The following is a 20,032-nucleotide window of genomic DNA, read 5'->3' as shown; positions in this document are numbered from 1 at the left end:
GTGGAAAATTGCCTTCAGATCACCACACAAAACAAAATCTAAATCAAAACCACAACAGTAGGCTACAATAGTAGGCTAGTAGAATATACATTAAAATACCAGAGGAGATTACAGTAGGGAATAAGAAAAGGAAAGTAGAGCCTTTGCATGGATGTCTCTGGGGTGGTCACTTCTTTAAGTTCAGGATGTTAATGGGATTTGGGACAAAGAACTTTTTAAAAGCACCTTTTGGCCAAGAGGACACAGTAGCGCCTTCCAGACTTTTAAAAACTACTATTTTTGCTGATAGATACAGCGTTCACTTTTGACCTTAGTAAAAGTGGTTTGACAAAACAATCCTGACAGAACTACCAATCAGCTTCAAGCTCCAAGGTTAACAATCAACTGTTACATCTAACGTTAAAGCTATTACACATAGGAGATCCTGAACGTTGTTTGCATTTAGCCATTATTAGTTTCTGAGTTTGAATGTCAACAGATTAATCTCCATGGGCACTGAGCAAACTCTATCTACTGATAAAGAAACAGCTGTGAAGTGGATCCTATATTTCATGGCTAAAGATAAGTCATTGTAAATTAGACTTGTGTTATTCTTAACCTGAGCCAACACCCACACGGACCCAGATTCCTTATATCTTCATCTACATTTTCTGTTGCCGGGAGGAGCTCCACTGACATTTTCAGTAAGCTGGAGAGTCATTGCTATCCATAAAGAAAATAGGTCTTGTTGAATTTTATTTGCAGATAATGAGGTCACAACAGCAAATGACCCAGTTTATATCTGACCCAGACAGAGAGAGATAATGTCAGTAATCACTTGTGTGGAGAAAGAATTAAAAAAGATAGATAGAAAGTGCCAACTATCACTAAAAGACACAGGGTATTTAACTTGTGTGTTTAGCAGCCACTTAAACTGTGTTGGATATCTGCATACAGCAGAAATATAGCTTCCCTTTGCAAACAGGCTGGAAAAAGTTGAACTATTACAATACAAATCAACAGCACCCTAAGCGACTCAAATGACAATAAAGTTGAAACTGCAGTTCTCTAAATTAGTTTGAAATTAACTTTGTAACTTGCATACAGGTTGGATTTATTGCAGGACTGTTGTGACTGTAGAAAACTGGCAACTGAGTCAATGCAATGGGCTCAACTAATCAAGGCCAGCAGAGGGGGCCACATCCCTACCTGTACGTCTTGACTTGTCTTATAAGATCCCTGAAGCGTCTCACGTACTCAGTGCATTTATGAAAACCGGTATAATAACATGTTAACATAAGTCTCACCTGGCCCTTTGATTATTCTGTTGAACTTCATTATTCACATTCATAGGCTACAACCTTGCAAGTTTTCAGCTGTGTGAAGAAGCTGCTGAGCCTTTGCAACTGTATACAGGGGATGAGATTGACCACTCTCACCTAATATCAACTTTCTCACGCCTTGTGGTGAGGTTACCGTCCTAGATCATGACTTACCTGTTGAGCCTCAGAGGTTTGAGTTTAGACCACAACACACAGCTCATTAACCAGCACTGATCCTGAATGACCTGGTTATCACACTTTCACCGGATAAGAGATGCTGCACTATTTATCATTTGCTTTTCTATCTGCAGACCCAGTATTTGTGTGAACTACTGTAACAGAAATGAATCTGTTCGTCTTTAACATTCAGAAAGTTTTTTACTTAGTTGACATGAGGGTGTGTTCCCTCTGTGTCTGTAAGTTTTAATCATATGTTACTGGAGTTATTATCAGAGGTTAACACAGCCTGCAGGTGATTTCCAGCCTCAAGAGAAGCGTCATGGGTAAACACCATGAGTAGCTGGTTTCACTTGTGGATATTGTTAGGAAATGCCCACCCCACCCCACAACGGCCAATCAGCATTCAGAAATCTGCTGCCTGTCAGCCCAATGACAGGTTGACTCCACACCCTCACAGGAGTAGGTATCTGTGCCAACTGAGGCTGTCCATATATAAACAGGAATATCCAGCGCAGCGATAGGTAAAGGTGTAGGAGCTGGTTTTCTTTGTGAGTATCCACCGTCCTGGATATGGCAACACGACCCTCGCGCCCGAGGAGCCAGCTGCCCAGCTGTTACTATGAGGGCTACCTGGAGAAGAGGTCGTTCAGAGACAAGGTAAGCTGTCTGTCAGAGGCTCGTGCTCGTTGGTCTGTCCCCACAGGTTGTGTCTGACTGTAGAGTGCAACAGGTGAACTGTATGAAATAACCTGTAAAATAATGTGTTTCTAAAGTGGCTGGTGAATTTGTTTTTAGCTAAATGTGTGTGTGTGTGTTTTTTTTAACACATTTAGCTAAAAACAAATTCACCTGTAATTTCATTAGAACCACCTTTAATTATCAATATAGATTATCACTATCATTATCATTTTGTTGTTGCTGTTGTTATAACTCTTAACTCATTAACTCTGGGCCTGCATCTAATAATTATTTGATTCATTTCATTGACATTTAACCAGTCAGTTATTTTCATAGCTAGATAAACATTATTGCCATGCAAACTAAAAAGAAACGTGTCCAGCAGAATGAAATATCCCTTTATTTGTCTGACTAATTAAAAAACAACAACTATATTTATAATGACCTAATGTATGTAATTCACAGGCAGACAGTGAAATTAATTAATCATTTAATGAAGAAACCCAAGGTGGTCCTTCTTTTGTCTGACCAACATAAAAAACATGACCCATTTGATTTGATTCACCATGGTAATAGATGAAGAAAAGCAGCAAATCCTCTGAACTAAGAGATTGGATGAGGTTTTCTTCTAGTTGCTTCCAGTTGTTTTGCCTCTCGTGACCTAATTATTCGATAGGCAAAATAACCATTGTTACTATTATTATTGTTACTATTTGATGACTAAGTGACTAATCATTTCTTATTTTGACTGGTATGTTAGAAATAAGTCATCAGATGTTTTTCACGAGGCCATGCTCTCTCTCTCTCTCTCTCTCTCTCTCTCTCTCTCTCTCTCTCTCTCTCTCTCTCTCTCTCTCTCTCTTTGTCTTTATCGTGAGAGACATGACTCATTGGTATTTCAGCAATGTGCAGAAGATGACAGGGATTTCTTGATCCTCAACTTTCCCACTTTATTTTTCTTTAGCCATGCAGCACCTGCTACAGATAAATGGATCTCTAGCATCAATGATTCAATGTGGTTGACTCTGTTTTAGGAGCAGATTTACTTTTTCGATGTCTCACCCAGAGTGTGCAGTGCAGTGTAATTAAGTTTACTAACCACTTAACAAGTGTAGTGGTTCAGCAACGCACTGAATACACAGCCCCAGGTAGAACAGAGGTCAAGTGTTTTCCATGGGCAGAGCCACCTGTCATTAGGTTATGGTCTTTTGTTAGTAATGTGGAGTTTGACCTCAGATTTTCACAGAGAGGAGCACTTGTGTCCCCGACTGGTCCGACTGCTTCTTCTCAGCTATTTGTGCCATAAAGATTAGAGCGAGCCATGGAGCTGAGGAACGTAAAGACAAACTGGTGTGGCAGGCTTTGTAAATAATGAATCCTGTGGGCTGTTCTGCCAAACCCTTTCTGATAAGAGACTGTACCTGAAATAGTCTTAAGGCATGAGGGAAATGTTTTACCTGGGAGACCTAAAAGCAGAGGCTATCAGTTACATCAGGGTTTTGTTTTGGAACCATTTGGGACTACAGTACCTTCTACTACGCACACTTATCAGTTTTACTCAGTACAACAGCCCAGGAAAGTGTTTTTGTTCTGAGTTTACCACAGGTAACACACAGCAGCAGTGACACCTTTAGCCCCGAAACAGACCATAATGATCCTGAACTCTTATTCATGCAATTCTTACACACAGATCATCGTGACAAAGTTGAATCACCGGCCAGACTGAACAAATGTAACAGTGATTGCTGTTGGGATTAAAATCCCCTGATTTATGAAATTCCAGTATGACACCTGCACAGATCATGTCCATTTCCTTAATGTTTGTCTTTCTGTTCCGTCTTTTTATTGTCTTAAGCGGAAATTTCATTTTAATCCTGCTACTCTGCTGTGCACTGCTCTTCCACTCATGTTTCTGTGTGTGTTCGTGCAGACGTCACGGAAACTGTGGGCCTGCCTCTGTGGAGACGCACTGTTCTTCTACAATGATAAGAGAGACAGTACCGTAAGTTAACTTTCCCAAATAAATGACACACATATAAATGATCATTGCACAGAAAGAACTATTGGTCAAGCCAACACTTTGGACTCAATGTGTGTGTTTGTGTGTTTCATCAGTACATAGAGAAACTGGACCTCAGAGGAATGAAGTCACTAACAGACGACTGCAGCCCGGACCGTAACTTAGATGCAGCCAGACTCATCCTCGCGATGAAAGATGGAAATATCAAATTCACCGTGAGGGAACATATAAAAACTTCTAAGTCATCCTCTCTTTTCTCACATTTCTATTTTTCACTGTCTCTCTCTCTCTCCTCCCTCGTCTCTACAGATCCCTACTACAGAAGCTCGTGAGCTGTGGAAGGGCTTCATCCTCTCTGTGTTGCAGGTCTGTGGAGTATGACATTCATCTCACTCCATAGAAAGACCAATTAAACATTTTAGTATCTTAAAAAAAACACTTAATTGATTGAAGTTTGAGTATGGTTAGACATTGATGTTTAGATGCATGGAAATCAGGCCAGAGGCAGATGATTACACTGCATTTACACAAATGGATTAAAGTAGAAACCATGTTTCTGCCTGCAGCTGTCGGTGCCTTCCTCCCTCAACCTGCTGCCAGGGCAGATCCACATGCTCAGAGAGGCAGTGGACAAGGAGAGGGAAAGACAAAAAAATCTCGATACTTATGTTCTCGACGACCCCTACGTTACCCTCAAGCCAGACATGCCAGAGTGAGTACTGACAGTGCTGATATCAAGAATAAGAAAGGGCATTCTGCAATTAAAAAAAGGTCCTGAGTGGTCTGGCAGCATTTCAGTATTTAGCGAATCTCTCCCAAATAATTGATAGATGTGTGTGGTTTTCCTGGTTTCCTGATTTATGTAACTGCAAAATAGGTGAAGGGCTGCCGTAACAACAACATCCAGGACAAAAGTTGAAATGATGTGAGCATTAAAATAGGAATAACTCAGATCAACAAAGTTTCTAAATGATCAATCTTTTCTAGACCGAGTGGACACATTTTGCAGTTGCATTGTTCTGGTCAGCCAACAGTTGATAAAGTTTTCACAGTTTTGCATCGTATTCCTGACCAGACAGAGGTACTAGATCTGCACACATGGTGATTTTTAGACAAATCTCTTAATGCTCTTAATGGATTCTGTTTTTACTTTCGTGAGGCATCGGTTGATCGATGGTATCAGCAGAATTTAAAGAAATCTGCAGACAGCAGCACAATCTGTTGCCACTTTGAATCTCAGACAAAACTTCACACTTAATTTACAAATCTACATGATTTAACTGTTTCTGCCTCTTTATTGAACCGAAGTTGCGATGAGTGATGTTTCTCCTTCCGTCTCATCTCTTTGTTTGCAGTTGTTTCTACGACGTGTCCCGTCTGCAGGCAGAGCTACTGCTCGAGATAGAGGCCAAGAGAGGAAACCTGCTCCTGAGGCCTAGCAGCGAAAGCTTTGCTCTCACCACCAGACAGGACCTTGACGGGTACAGACACACAGACACACACACACCTGAACCTAATACACACTTCCTCCTTCACTGTTTCGTTTAGTTGGAGAATGTATAAAGTGAGTCATTAGTCTCCTCTCTTTCTCTATCAGCCCTGTATTCAAACACTACCGAGTGACCCGTAAACATGAAGGAGGCTTCATCATTGATGTGGACAATCCTGTAAGTATTTAAACATCTGGTGAAGCTGCAGGCACTCTGTGCCACAGATTAACCTCTGCTGCTCTGGTTGAAACTAACACTAGTAGGCAGACATTACCTTTGTTTTTACTCCTTTTGGGTGAATGCATATTGCAAGACACGGGACAGCAAAAAACAATAAAGAAGGAACTAGGTGCACATAGCTGGAATGTTTCTGTGAGGTTTTATTGGAAGCAGAAGTGAAGCTTTGACTGAATTTCACGTATGGCTTCCCGTAAAAAGAGGAGGGTTATGAATGCAAAGGTGTAATAAAGATTGAACTTGGCAAGAAGTGGCTTTAATGACTGTCATAACTCACTGCTGATGCAGTGGCAAGTGTTTGATGCATTCTCGTGTGCGTGTGTCTGCTGGCAAGTTGTTTTCGTGACTCCTTTGCACTAATGACACATCATTAATTAATCTCAGTTTCAACTTGTGGTGAAGGTTACTTGAACCTATACTGTGGTTACTGAGTCACATTTCATCCATATCAAAAAGCAGCTCTATTATTACTGTAGATGTGCACGTGTGGACTTTAGTCGCTTGTTTGTTTATTTATTTGCTTTTACTCTCTCTCTTTTTCATGCTTCAATTGTTCCAGCTCATCCCCACTATTTCCAACACATACAAAGCCATGCTCATACTGTACACACGCACAGACCAACATATACACATGCTTACAGACATACATACACACAAACTACCTTCCACCACAACATCAATTCATATACAGCACTGTTCGTACCAACAGGACATTTGTCTTTGTTTATTTGTCTTGTCTAACCCTCTGATAGGTTAAACTTTTTTTTATTATCTTTGTCTGTTTTTGTTGCTTCCCACTTGTCTTGTATCTGCGTCACTTAATAATATTAATTAAAAAAAGATGTGGACGTGTTGTTAAAACCAAGTTTCTCCCTCTGCAGGTCTTCTGTGCTACGCTGCATGATGTGGTCAACTACTTAGTAGAGAAAACCGAAGGGATTCTGAGTCCTCTCATCATTGAGGATACATATGAAAAAAACATCTGTATGTACAAACACTGGAGCATTTGTATGTCATGCTCACCTTATGACTGATGCAAATTGTGACTTTTTTTTTTTACAGCTTTCATTAAGTCTGATCGTGAAAATGGAGAAAAAAGTGTCCAGCATGCTCCACCAAACCTTGTCCCACCGAGTGTCCCTCCCAAACGAGGTGCTTTGCCAGGTACGCAGTTTTCAGAAGTCAGTGTGGCACATAAAGTAATTCAGTTTATTCTTTGTGTCATAATATAAACATATAACAATTAACCTTAAGACGAATTTTATGTTATAAAAGAGAGCATGTGCTTCAGGGGAAAGTTACATTTTTTTGAATTGGTTGGTAAACTAATTTAGTTGTTATGTAGAGGCACATTTGCCTTGTTTGTCCACTTATCCACACCCACACAATCACTCATGGATTGCTTGCTTGCATGTCAGAGATTCATTTTTCTCTAAAGTTTTAAAACCCAAGCAAACAAAGCTTCAATGTTTTGGACTCAATGCTCCTTGAAACTATGCAATGTCTGTTTAAGACTTCTCTTCACATGTTGCAGAGCTGAAAGACAGAGCAGCATTTTTATCCCCAAGACTAAAAACATTAACTTTTATTTTACTGAACATGTCGTATGCTACATACAGGTACATTTTGAGAAACTGCTTATAACCAGTGGTTATATCTGATGGCTTCTCAGCAGTCTGCTGTGCTGGACACTGTGATTTGTTTACCTCTTTCCTTGTATCTTATTTGTAATACAGTGGCCCTAAGAACAACGACTCCTGAACCAGCACCAGCACCAGCTCCAGAACCAGAACCAGAACCAGAACCAGAACCTGAACCCGTTACAGAAAATGATTCGAATATATATGAAATTGGTGAGCGACTCCTCCAGCCCCCTCCATCAAGCAGTCCGCCATTCCTGACATTTAGTCTTTGTTGTAACCAGACAAAAACAGGTATGACTTCATTTTTTCCACGGCTTCTAATGAATGTCTGTTCCGACAGTGGAGAAAGACAAAGAGGGGGAGGATTCCTCAGCCAACGCACTGTCACGTAAGTCCCTCTGTCTGAGCTCTCCATCTCAGAATACTTCCTGTACGTGCTGTGGCATCATTTTGAATAATCTTTTGTCCTTTAGAGCTCGATAAGAACGCTCCAAAGAAAGCAATTATGCCTCCGACACCTGCTCCTCGCAAGCTGACCTTACTGACCGTGACCCCACCCACTGCCTCCTCCACAAAGAACGAGCCCGGACTCAGGACCCACTCTGACCCTCTGGCACAGAGTAAGTCCACATGGGGGCACTTGCCTTCTTTAGACAGCAGCAAGTTGTGCAGATACACTTGCAGCCTCAATTCATAATTTCCTGTTCTGCATCACTTTACTTTATTGCCACAATACTGAAGCTCACTGTCACTTTGATGTGCTCCATTTCCTCTCACAGCAATAACAGAGCTGAAACTAAAGTTGGAAAAAAAAGGCAAAGAGTGATGACTGACCTCTCCTGGTCCCTTTAAGTCGTCACCATCTGTGAAACTCTGCCTCAGCGCTCGACTCGCACCAGTGCAGAGCCAACCCCCCAGTCTGTCCCTGCAGGATGGACCAACGCACGGGAACAGAGGACGAACAGGCCCGTTCCTCCTCTGCATCGTGGCTCTGCTCCTCCTCTTCACTGGCTGCTGGCCGGGCAGCAGTAAAGCCGCTCTGAAGATTAACGTGTTATTGATTCACCCTCTCTCTTACACTCATTAGCGCATTAATCGACTGTAAAGAAGGATGTACACATCAGATTATCTTCACCGCGTCTTCTCTTGTACATGTTGCACAGTTACTGTTGACAGTAGTGTGCATTTTTCTCTATCAGTGTTTGTAAAGTTTAAATGTTTGCTGTTATGTTATAATTTTATATACTTTTTAATAATACAATGAATATGCTCTGCCTCATAGGGATATGATGTGTGTGTATATACAGTACATGTAGATAAAACACAAAATGCCTCCTTGCGAGCCACACTAGAAACTGGATATTGGAAACAGTGCAATTTTAATGTGGATATATTATGTTAGTTTTTTTGATTGCTTCTGTCATCAAATCAGACCCACAAAGTGAATTGTGTTCTGTGCAGAACTTAGAAATGATCAGTCTGTCCATTTTATGATGCTGCTCTACATTTTTTTTTAGAATTGTTGTAAATAACATCCGTGAACAAAGTGCTCTCACTTCTTTAATTACCTCAATGACTGATACATTATAGTGGAAAATTAAACTATTTACAATAAATTGTGACATTTGTCAACATGTGAAATAAAGTTAACATAAATCTCAGCTGGACGCTTCCTTAAAGCATTGCAGGCTACAGTTATTCAGGAGATGCATTCAGAGGGAGCGACACGGCAAAGCGATAACCGTCACCATGTGTTAACATATGACTTGGGTGCTACTCGGAGGTCGGGTGGTGCACAAAGAAGAACTTCATAACGTCAGTAAACAGTTCCCATAGTTCACCCTCTTTTGTTTTTCACCCAGGTGGATGCAAAAACCCCATCTAGCTCTCACACCACAGTCTGTTAGCTGGAGCTACTAGCTATTTGTTATATCTGGACTACAAACAGCCCCACTACTGGTAACAGGTTCTCTCTGCAGCAAATAAAGAGGTGTTATTAGGTATAGAGGACACATACATACTAAACATACAAGCATTAGGGTGCAGTCAGGTGAATAGAGTGTATACAGTACAGTCATTTCCAAAATCCTGAAGCCACATCTGAAAGCTCTATGACTCCAGTACATGACGTTAAGTTGAGGAAAACTCCCTCGAACTCTCTGTGCAGAGTGTGGCTGTCAGGTGAAGCCCAACGATGGCTCTAATGTAAAAGTAACAGAACCTCAGCAGCAGGCTAAAGGACACAGTTTCTTGCACGCAGACTGTAGGTCCTGACTACAAAGTGAAAACACTGTTAAGTCTGCATGCCTTGGCAAGAATTGAAAATACAACATCCCTAAACTGTGCTGTTCATTTCTTATGCTCTTATGAGCTACTGGCAAATTAGAGTTGAATAAATCCTGATTTAGTAATAAACTACATTCTATTGAGTAGCACTGTAGCACAAGGAGCAAGTTGTTATTTTGGTTACATAGGTTTGTCGATGAACAGAGGCAGATTCCAGTAGGTGATAATAACCACTAAGATAAGATACAACCAGGTTATACTGACACGGACACAATACATTGCTTTTAAGTTGAAGTAGTGAGACCATTTCTTGCTGTGAAATATTAGCATGTTGGTACCGATCACCTGATTTAGCCAATCAGGTTGGAAATGACGAGGAAGGCACAGGGATAGTGCGGACAGTACAGGGCTTGACCCTGCACCTGCAGCTGGCTGCCATGACAGTACGGCCCACAGTTTTGGTGATGGAGAGGAAGGAGGGAAGGAAGGAGAGGCAGCGGCCAGCGCTAAATCTTTGCTCTAGCAGCAGTGGGACAGTTGCTAAATGAACGTGTAGAAAGAGAGAGGGAAACTAGTAAGACTACACCTAACGTGTCCCAAGCAATCACAACAGCCAGAGTCATAGATCTGAAGAATTCTGTCACTGTGGGCGTTGATGACTCACGTGTTCCCAAAAACCCACTCTTTGCTGTCATGCAACACAGACACGAGGAACAGGCTGAACCATCAAACTCCAGTGATGTAACTCTTCCGCGATGGCTTCGACCGCAGTCGGGAGCAGAGGAGATGTATTCTGCGGCCGGCGACTGCGATCCTACAGGCGTCCAGAGGAAAGTGGATCTAAGTGAGGCTGGCGTTGGAGCTGCTGGTGCCGCTGTTCTTCCTCTGGCCGCTTTGCACCACGCTGGGAACCTGCAGGCCCGTCACCACTGAGAAACTGCCGTTCCACACCTGCAGGGGGGCAGCACAATGACAGCCGGTTCATATACAGCGCCTCGCAAAAGTATTCATACCCCTTGAACTTTTCCACATTTTGTCACATTACAACCACAAACTTAAATGTATTTTATCAGGATTTTATGTGATAGACCAGGAAGGAAAATTATACATGGTGTTCAAGATTTTTTTTTTTACAAATCAAAGACCAACGTGACAAAATGTGGAAAGTTCAAGGAGTATGAATACTTTTGCAAGGCACTGCACACAAGAAAGGTCCTGGCACCCTGCTTTACATAGCAGAGGGATTTTTCAAAGAGACACTTCTCACCATGAAAGCTGGTATGAGTGGCTGCTGGAACTTGGTTTTGAAGGTGTGCATCAGCTGCTTGGTTTTGGCGTTGTAGAAAGACAGTGCACCTGGTGAGAGAGAAGAAGAAGGCAAATCGCATTTACTACATTTAAGTGGGGCTGCAACTAACATGTTTTTCATAATTTCATTGTTATGTTTTTTTGTTTTGTTTCATTGAACATTTAAGCACACATTAGGCTGCACTTGAAAATAAGAATTTTGTTCTTAATTTGCTCGCCTGGTTAAATAAATTATAAGACAGTTAGACATGTACAGAACCGTATGGGACAAGGGGCAATGACAGAACAAACTAACTAACTAAGACAGAACAAAACAAACAACGGGGGAAAGGGGTATTGAGAAGGCATATTGAATTTGTTGGGAATGAAGAGAGAGAAGCGAAAAGGATGAACAGTGTGAAGTAGTGTTTGGAGGGATCAGCTCTGGATAAATTGTATGAATGGGGACCAGGTGTTATTGTAGTAGGTGATATTATATTTTATGGTCAATGTAAGTTTTTCGGTTCAGCAGATTGTACCAATGTTTTAGTGATAGTTTTGTTCTGTTTTTCCAATTGAGTAAAATAATTTTTTTGGCCATGGTTGTGGAGATGAGGATGAACGTTTGAAGATGTTTTGGGATTGACGAAGGAGAGGTCACCAAGCAGGGCTACGGTGGGGGAGAGTGGGATGCTGAGGTTGAGGATCTGGGGGTGATCATCTATTATGGCTGGACAGTGTGTAGGTGTATGTTTTTCATTGTTGAAAAAAACACAATTCATCGTCATCATTTTCAAGCAGCACTTCAACTGGACATCTGCAGTGTCAGCAACAGTGATTCTGACCCATCGCTGATCGTAGGTGAACGTGTTCCTAACCTTCATCATAGTTGACGTAGACCCCTATACTGCTCGGGATGGCGCAGTCCAGCGTGCGAGCCTTGTTGTTGTGCTTGGCTGTGAGGCTCTGCTGCAGCCAGTTGTTCAGGTGGATGCACCAGGAGGCGCTGCTCTTCCCCAGCTGGTCGAATCGGCCCAGGCTCCGCAGGGCTACCCCGACGGCGAAGGCCTTACTCTCCTTGTCGAACCGCACTTCCCAGTACTGAGCGCCAGCATCGATCATGGTGTCAGCTGTAATGAGACATAAGCCCAGATAGGACATCCCAAGAGTCACAGAATCAATATCGAGTACGATGAAAGTTGTGGTTATGTAACATTTAAAAAAAAACAGTTATCAGTACATCTTTTCCTCTTTCAAGTCTCATCTGAAAGTTTCAGTTTGATGTTACTTCCCAATTTACACTTATTTTGTTCCACCCAGTAGAGTTAAACGTATACTTCCATAAAAGCTCCACTTCACATAAATGTACCCCAGTAACACCAACCAGAGGGTTTTCTTCATGCCTCGAGTGTGTTCTTACCCAGCACTGTGTAGGACTCTGCTGTAAACCTGTCTCTGCCAGGACGAGTCGTCGGTGCTCTCTTCGGAGACATCAGAGCTGACCTGGTCATAGACAGAGAGATGGTCACAGAGACTGTCAACAATTTGTATTTCTGAGCTTTATTCATAAATTAAATCAGAGGCGTAAAAGTCAGTATTTTGTTTCATTATACATTCACACAAACCTGGCTGGAGAGTGCATCGGGGAGCTGGTGCGGTTCTTCTCCTTGCGGATGTCCTGTATCTTTCCTCCACAGCTGTCCCACTCCACACTCAAGTCCTCCACCTTCAGGTTCTGGTGAGCCGAAGAAGAGTCCAGTTTGAAGGTGAAGGCTAGAAACAGAACAGGAGGCAAACACATTTTAAAACAGTATGTTATTTATCACACACATACACACACACCAAATGGTCTTTTCCCTCTGTGAATGAAGAATGAAGCTGCTGTTTATGTCTAGTTTTCTCACCGTGGGTTTCTAGTGTAATCGGCTCGGAGAACTCTCCTGCCACAGCCTTGTTACACGCTCTCACTCTGAACGTCATGTAGCGGGTGTCAAAGCGTAGACCTGGGAGTAAAAAAAAAAAAAAACACAAGCATCTTTAATGAGCTTCTTCAAAGTTAAGACAATAAACGCCACAAATCTCCCCACGATCCTGCTCCTACCCGTCAGTGTGTGCTCCAGCTCTCGTATCCCCTCCAACACCATCCAGGGGTAGTCCTCTCTGATGCGCGGCGGACCCTCGTGGTTTGTCCGTCGATGTTCCAGTATGTAGTGGTCGATCTTACTGTCGGGCTCCGGTAGGCTCCACACCACGGTCACTGTGTTGTCACACACCTGGCACTCTGACACCTGGATCTCTGGGGTGGCAGGAACTGAACGTGCAACAGAGGAAACAGCATTTCTGTTACGAGGGACATTCAAAATCACATTCAGTGGTTAATTACAGAATTAGGTCATGTGACTTATTCGTCAAAAAGCATACTATTCAAAACTTTATAACAGCAAATCAAGTTTACGATCCATCATGAAGGGAAATGCGTTTTTATCGTCTCCATACATTGTTGCTGTTGTGTCTATCTGGTTGTTTATGTGAAAAAGAAATCAATAAATAACTGATTACAAAAAGTAGTAAGCTGTCATGAGGAACAGCAGGTGTCATTTTTACCACTTGGGGGCAGAAAAGCTCCAAAGCTGTAAGATTCTATGGTTACCACACAACTGTCTATTTACACATCTAAACAGCATAACAACGACAATAAGAAGAGTTGTGTTCACTTTTATTGTAGCGTTCTTTTGTTCTAACTATTTCCGGATTGTTTGCCTGCTAATCTGCTGCTAACTTTGTTTGGTGCTAGCCAGGTGGTTTTCGCTGGAAACAGGGGCTGGGAACCCACACAAGCTGAAGAAGCTGACAAGCCACAGGCACCTGCAGAGATGTGTGAAGATTTTCAGTGGTTTCTTCGCTGTGTGCGACTCCCTTTCACAATACGTGTCATTTGACTCATTAATAAATACTGAGAAGTGGAACAACTCAAAACCAGACCAGGCAGCCTGTGCAACGCAGAGCAAGAGTTTATTTTCTGGACAAGTGCAATACTGCAGCTAAAAACAATGGCCAAGACTGTGTTTAACCAAAGCATTCAACGCTCAGTGCCTGTGTGTGGTTATCTACTGATTTATTGCTACAGATTTATCCACAGAAGATTGAATTAACCAGCATTTGTCTCCTTTCCTTTTTGAATGCTCATTTCAAATATGTCGGTAGGATCATGAAAAATGTTTTGAACCAATGTAAACCAACCTTGATGGTGGGATGGGACATTAGTCAGGGAAGAACCCAGTACATTAGGGCACTGATCCAGTTAAAGTGGTCAGTTTCTAAAGATTTCATGTTTGGATCTTAAAGTAGAAGATAGACATATCTATAGTGTTGAGATGAATGACTGCGCAATTCAGATGCAGATAATGATCTGTGCCTGGTGGAATTCACTGTTTGGCCTTGGCGGAGGTAGTATGTGCACTGTAACTGCCATCCTAGTTACTGATGAACTGATGTGCAAACAGCATTTTACCGTTACTGTTGAGCTGACTGAAACTACCTTGTAACTATTGTTTGACAGGTGAAAAGCCCCAGTCCACAAATATGATTCTGGGTCTTAACATGATCTTATTGAAAAGATCTTGAAAAAAGTTTGTGGTACACTGTAACCATAATTTAGGACGAAAAGAAAATAACTGATTGGCGTAAAAAACAGATTTTGTGAGGGTGTGTTTGTGTGTCTGTGAGAGTGTGTGTTGGTGTATATGGGACGGTGGCTTAGGAATGAAGATATGACACATGAGGGTCGGAAAACATACTGCGCCTACCTGGTTTTTGTTTCGTTTAGATTTCATTTTATGACTTCACAATTTTTTCTCTGCATTTGCAATTTAATGTCTGCTTATATATTGTTTGTTTATCAAAATTGTTGTTTGTTAATCTGCATTCAGCAGTCAGTCATTCAGACTCACTATCTACTATATTGTTTAAAATATAAAATAATTATATTGAAGCTCCATGCAGAAAAAAATGTATAAAATAAAATTAAAGTAAAAACAATAACAATTTTGGTGCTTTTTTCATTTGGTGCTTTCAATCATTGGAAAAATGTGTTTTGTTTATGCAGAAAAATCAGTTATGAGTAAAATAACCACAGCTTTCGATAAATGCTGTGGATAACAAGTTAGATAATTGGGGAAGCTTAGGTGTCAACCCTAACCCTAACCAAGTTACAATACGCTCTCTAAAATCTCTCACTTCTACCGGTGAATCTTTGTAGTGAAAGTGGAGCAGACCTGGGAGAAACTTGAGGCCCTGCAACATCTCCCTCTCCTGGCTGAAATCCACCATCAAGTGACTCATGTTGTCACTGGCTTTAGCCTTGAGGGAGAGGCGAAAGGCTGGAGCCATTGTCACGCTGCAGACAAAGAGAGACACACAGAGAAGCACAAACACACGGGTAGAAACAAGCGTGATCCATTATTAAACTGTATCAGAGGAGGAGGAAAAAAAAGAAGGGACTCTAGTACTTCTAACTAAGAAAAGGCCACTAACTAGACTTCTGCTACTACCACTGAACTCATCACCCTGACCAAACACTTAAAAAGCGGAGCTAGAGAGGGAACGACACTCATCCAGGGAGGAGCTGACACAGGATGGTACAGACTTTAGAAGACAGTGGGAAACACAGAGACAAAAGACTCTGGAGTGGAAAGGGTTTTTTTTTTTTTCTGTAGTGCTTGTTGTCTACATGAGTGGGTGTGGTGGCTACACGTTTCAAAGCATGCATGCTACGTTATGATACAGCTCATTGGTTACAGGAGGCTATGACAAAAGGGAAGCAATGGATGGCTGAGTACTATACCTATCCTTAATGTCTTTGGCCGCCTGGAGAGGAGAAGCAGAGAGGGAAAGGAAAAAGAGAAAGGAGAGGAGAGATACGGAGCGAAGAGAAAAACTGAGTTGTAGCCCATGTCATGTCGTCATTTGACACAAAACAGTGGCAGGTGGCTGTGTTAAAATATCTGGTAGTATGACAGCACAAGAAGGACAGATTAAATCATAAATATGGACACTGAAGTTCATAATTAATCATTTTAAATGCAGTCATAAACAGCGAGCAGGGAAACAGTTGGAGTGGCAGCGTCACAGCGGCGGAGCGGCCGGTCAGTTACCTGAGTGAAGCCGTCCGTCTCAGAGGAGCAGAGCGTCTGGTTGGCCAGCTCCAGCAGCTCCTCTGAACTCTCCAGGGCTTTGGAGCAGGCGCTCAGCTGACTCTGAGAAAAACATGGAACCACAGTCAAACAGAGTACGGTGTCTGCAAACTCTCACACGTTTGTCTCCAGCACAATGGGACTATTATGTTCTCTGTAGAGGCTATGAAGTTGGCTGCATCATTTGAGAGTCATGGCTGTATCCTGAGACTGCAGAGGGCTGGATGCATACATCACAAAGATCAAGAACTGTGAATTATGAACATAAAAATTATGAATTCTTAAACATATGGAAAAGAATCAAAAGTAAGAGCTGGTTACAAGAAGTTATACAACAGAAAGACAGAAGAGCACAAGACATTAAAAGTTAATGTCAACAAATCTTCCACATTAAGCCGATATTAAAGATGATCCGATTGGTAAATATAAGTTTGGTTGTCTCAAGAATCAGTGCACAGATGTGGCTAAAAAGACAATGCTGATTCTCTCTTCTATTTTCTATTAGTCCCTTCACTTGTTTAATTTGTTTGTGTGTAATGTAATACTGCATTGTGTTTGACTTTGCAGCAGTTTCCTCCCCTGAGCCTGTTTTTCTATTAGCTTTTCAGTTTCTAGTCCGACACTAAAACACATCTTTCATACAGTAATAGGCTATAGCATGATACAAGAGATTATGTGGCATACTCTAGATTAAAAAGATGTTTCATTTTGTTATTCATTCATTCATTTTCTATACCGCTTATCCTGCACTAGGGTCACGGGTAAGCTGGAGCCTATCTCAGCTGACTTTGGGCGAGAGGCGGGGTCATTTTGTTATATTCCTACTAAATGACATCCTGTGAATGCAGCAGTCGCTACCTGTAGCTCATATGTGCGGCTGGCTCTCTCCTGCTTGATGCGCGTCAACATGCTTTCCTTCATCTCATCCAGAACTGAGTGGAGGGTGGTGAACTCAGACTGCAGGTCCTCCTGCACTCGGCTGGAGTTCGCCTGGTGTCACGATAAAAATAAGTCAGGAATGCAAGGACAGGGGAAAACTGACAAAAATGAACCAGATTTTTGTTCAGCAGTGTGTGTGTGTTTATACCTCCAGGTTGTCCAGGCTCTGTTTGAGAGTGCAGACAAAGTTGGAGATCTCCTCATTCTTCACGGCCAGCGTGTGGGTGATCTTACGCAGAGATTCCTGAAGGGCACACACACACAAAAATTATCATTTTGTTATGACTGGAAAGAGAGAAAGTCTGACTGACTGGTAAAGCAAAGAGCACAGTCCACTATTCTCCATCAGTAGTCCCAAAGTCTGTGGCTCAGAAATCTGACCCACCCCCCAAAGCAAAGCAAACCAAACCAAACCCCACACCAGCTCAACTCAAGTGCTGCTAATCAGTGTTTGGTCGAGGACACGAGCAGCTTTGGGCTTTTACACTTGATTAAACACTTGTTCTTCGGGCCGGATCAGAGAGGACTAGCTCCTGAGTGGATGAGGGAAGGAGGACACTTCACGGGCGGAAGGATGCGCATTTATAATTCAATAATGCAGCTCCACAACGATTGAACAGCCGACTCCACTGGCTCCATTATTACACCTCCGATATGTTACCGCTCTTGCCCTATTTCCTCTCACGCTGCCTAGCTATCTCACAGTGAGAGAGCCCATTCATATTCATACTGAAGCACTGTGTAATGTTTGTTGAAGCGAGAGGAGCTGCGCCAAGCTCCCCGTCCCCGTCCTCCCGTCCTCCCCTCCTCCTCCTCTCTCCCCTCCCTGGCCACGGCCGCTGCCACACCGATATATCGACAATAACGGAGTGGTCGACGTCGTTACCGAGATAACCTTCAAGCGGCAAAAAGGCTGGTTAAAATAAACCACACGACGGTGAAACACGAGCCTGCGCCGCATCCACAAACTCCCCAGTTTCGCAGCGGCTCCCCCCTCCTCCTTCCTTTGTACACTACGCCCTGACGCGGCTCTTCTTCCCCCGCCACAGACACCTGTTTCTCCCGCCCCGGCTTCACCTTCTGGTCCCCCATCTCGCTCTGCAGATGTCCCGGCGCCGCAAGAGCCGCTAACACCGCCGGCGTTTCTCCTCCTCCGTCCCCCGGGGTTCCTGGTTCAGTAGCACGGCGGAGCTGGTACTGATGCTGCCGGGGTGCAATGCATCTTCGGACGGACACCAACCAACCACCAACGCCTTTGGGCCGTACTGAGCAGCGCGCATGCGCCAGAGAGGAGGATTCTGGGTAGTGGTGTTTCTGTTGCGTGTGAGTGAGAGCGACTGCTGCAGCCTTCAGGTAGGCCTACTGTTTAATTTGTAAATTATTCCTAAACGATATTTTTAAACTATTAAACTATTTATGTGTAAGCATATAGGAGCAGTGGTATTTTGAGACAAAATATGAATAAATTGATAAACTCACACACACCCACACAACTTGTTTCCTGTGTTTCTCTCTGTTGTTTGTAGGCTACCTCTGCATTTGTGTTTTGAACTTTTGTTCTTCCCTACATTGACAAGCACACAGGGACCAGCCACATGCAAGACACTGGACAGTGCAGCTGGCAGCATAAAGAAGAAAACATGCTTTTGTCCAAGAAGAAGCCTCCATCAAAGAAAACAGGCAAGACAGGTAAGAGCACAGGTGGTCAGTGTCATTATTGTGGCCTCTCCCAGCAATAACTCTAGTCTGGCTGCTGGCTGCCATGTTGGATGCTCAGCTTTACCTAGGCCTACTTGCTCTCATTGTGTTGAGTAGCTGTTTGACTTAATGATGTTACCTGTCTCTTTTTATTACAGTCGAAATGATAATGTTTGCTAACCTGACATTACCAATGTTCAGCAAATGGTGCTACAGCTGAAGCATATCACTGCAATGGGAATAGGCTATTAGCTAATGGTAGTGGCTGGATTGTTTTTTTGTTACCTTTGTGTAGGCTACATGGTAATGTTATTCATTTGTGCTTCTTCTTGTGGCTGTCACTGGGTATCCTTACTGACAAAGTGATGGGAGGGGAGGGAGAGGTGTAAAACCGCTCCTTTCAGGTTTATCAAAATGAGTGAAGATAGAGTATTAGGTATAATTGATAAACTGCATATGAAAAGGTACAATTATAAAAATAAAAAAAAAGATACTAACATGTACAACACAAAACTGTGTGGTCTGATCAGGTGATAAAGTTAAACCAAATGTAGACATCGCTGTGAGCTTAAATGTGTTGGAATAAAATGATAAAAGTCATTAGTCTCCTGAAACTAATTTAACACAGTTGTCTCTCATACAAATTTCTTTACATACTTAATTATTAATCATTACCATCTGGCAGCTCACTGCATCAGCTTTGCTAATTACATAAATGAATATAACATAGCCACACATGGAAGCAGCATCTAATAGAGTATTAGAGTATCTATTAGTAGGCTAGACCTAATAATCATAATAAGATTGTTATCTTGATGGACCAGAATGGAAATTTATGGCAGAAATATGTCCTAAATATTCATCTGCATCCATTCTCAGTTCACAGTAGTCAAATACTGTTACACTGTATCTATATTTTCCTTTTCATTTCATGCTGGTATAGATTTAAATGCCAAAACATTTCAGACAGAAGTGTTACATCTTTTTACACTGCTGCATTTATATAACTGATGTACACTTTAAAAGTTTACATGAAGAAACAACCAGATTTTAAATGAGAGCCTTTTACTTGTAGCATGAG

At 42.3% G+C, this 20,032-nt stretch overlaps 2 protein-coding genes across 2 annotated transcripts; one reads left to right on the top strand and one right to left on the bottom strand.

The window, feature by feature from the left end:
- Positions 1-2,034: 2,034 nt before the first annotated feature.
- On the top strand, positions 2,035-8,623 carry LOC310984255 (signal-transducing adaptor protein 1-like). The gene is made up of 13 exons (XM_083969418.1): positions 2,035-2,138; positions 4,090-4,161; positions 4,275-4,394; positions 4,489-4,545; positions 4,746-4,891; positions 5,535-5,660; positions 5,777-5,846; positions 6,788-6,890; positions 6,969-7,070; positions 7,643-7,759; positions 7,890-7,937; positions 8,023-8,169; positions 8,329-8,623. The coding sequence occupies exons 1-13, from the start codon at positions 2,052-2,054 to the stop codon at positions 8,373-8,375; spliced, it is 1,242 nt and encodes a 413-aa protein (XP_083825544.1). The 5' UTR covers positions 2,035-2,051; the 3' UTR covers positions 8,376-8,623.
- A 1,667-nt stretch (positions 8,624-10,290) lies between these two features.
- fsd1 (fibronectin type III and SPRY domain containing 1) lies at positions 10,291-18,507 on the bottom strand. Its single transcript, XM_083969406.1, has 13 exons — positions 18,331-18,507; positions 17,402-17,497; positions 17,173-17,304; positions 16,276-16,377; positions 15,966-15,988; positions 15,397-15,518; positions 13,224-13,433; positions 13,027-13,125; positions 12,748-12,895; positions 12,543-12,625; positions 12,001-12,252; positions 11,103-11,191; positions 10,291-10,786 (listed from the first exon to the last, which is right to left on the bottom strand). Exons 1-13 carry the CDS (start codon positions 18,343-18,345, stop codon positions 10,676-10,678), a joined length of 1,482 nt encoding a protein of 493 aa, XP_083825532.1. The 5' UTR covers positions 18,346-18,507; the 3' UTR covers positions 10,291-10,675.
- Between the last annotated feature and the right edge of the window lie 1,525 nt (positions 18,508-20,032).

Source organism: Trachurus trachurus (assembly GCF_905171665.1).
Source record: "Trachurus trachurus genome assembly, chromosome: 4".
NCBI lineage: Eukaryota > Metazoa > Chordata > Actinopteri > Carangiformes > Carangidae > Trachurus > Trachurus trachurus.
This window is presented reverse-complemented; position numbering and strand designations above follow the sequence as displayed.

Coding starts and splice junctions, on each gene's coding strand:
- LOC310984255 (XM_083969418.1), top strand. CDS start 2,052: ATGGCAACACGACCCTCGCGCCCGAGGAGCCAGCTGCCCAGCTGTTAC. Junction 4,892..5,534: donor CTCAAGCCAGACATGCCAGA/GTGAGTACTGAC, acceptor CTTTGTTTGCAG/TTGTTTCTACGACGTGTCCC. Junction 6,891..6,968: donor TACATATGAAAAAAACATCT/GTATGTACAAAC, acceptor TTTTTTTTACAG/CTTTCATTAAGTCTGATCGT.
- fsd1 (XM_083969406.1), bottom strand. Junction 11,192..12,000: donor CTACGTCAACTATGATGAAG/GTTAGGAACACG, acceptor CTCTCTCACCAG/GTGCACTGTCTTTCTACAAC. Junction 10,787..11,102: donor CACTCATACCAGCTTTCATG/GTGAGAAGTGTC, acceptor GCCCCCCTGCAG/GTGTGGAACGGCAGTTTCTC.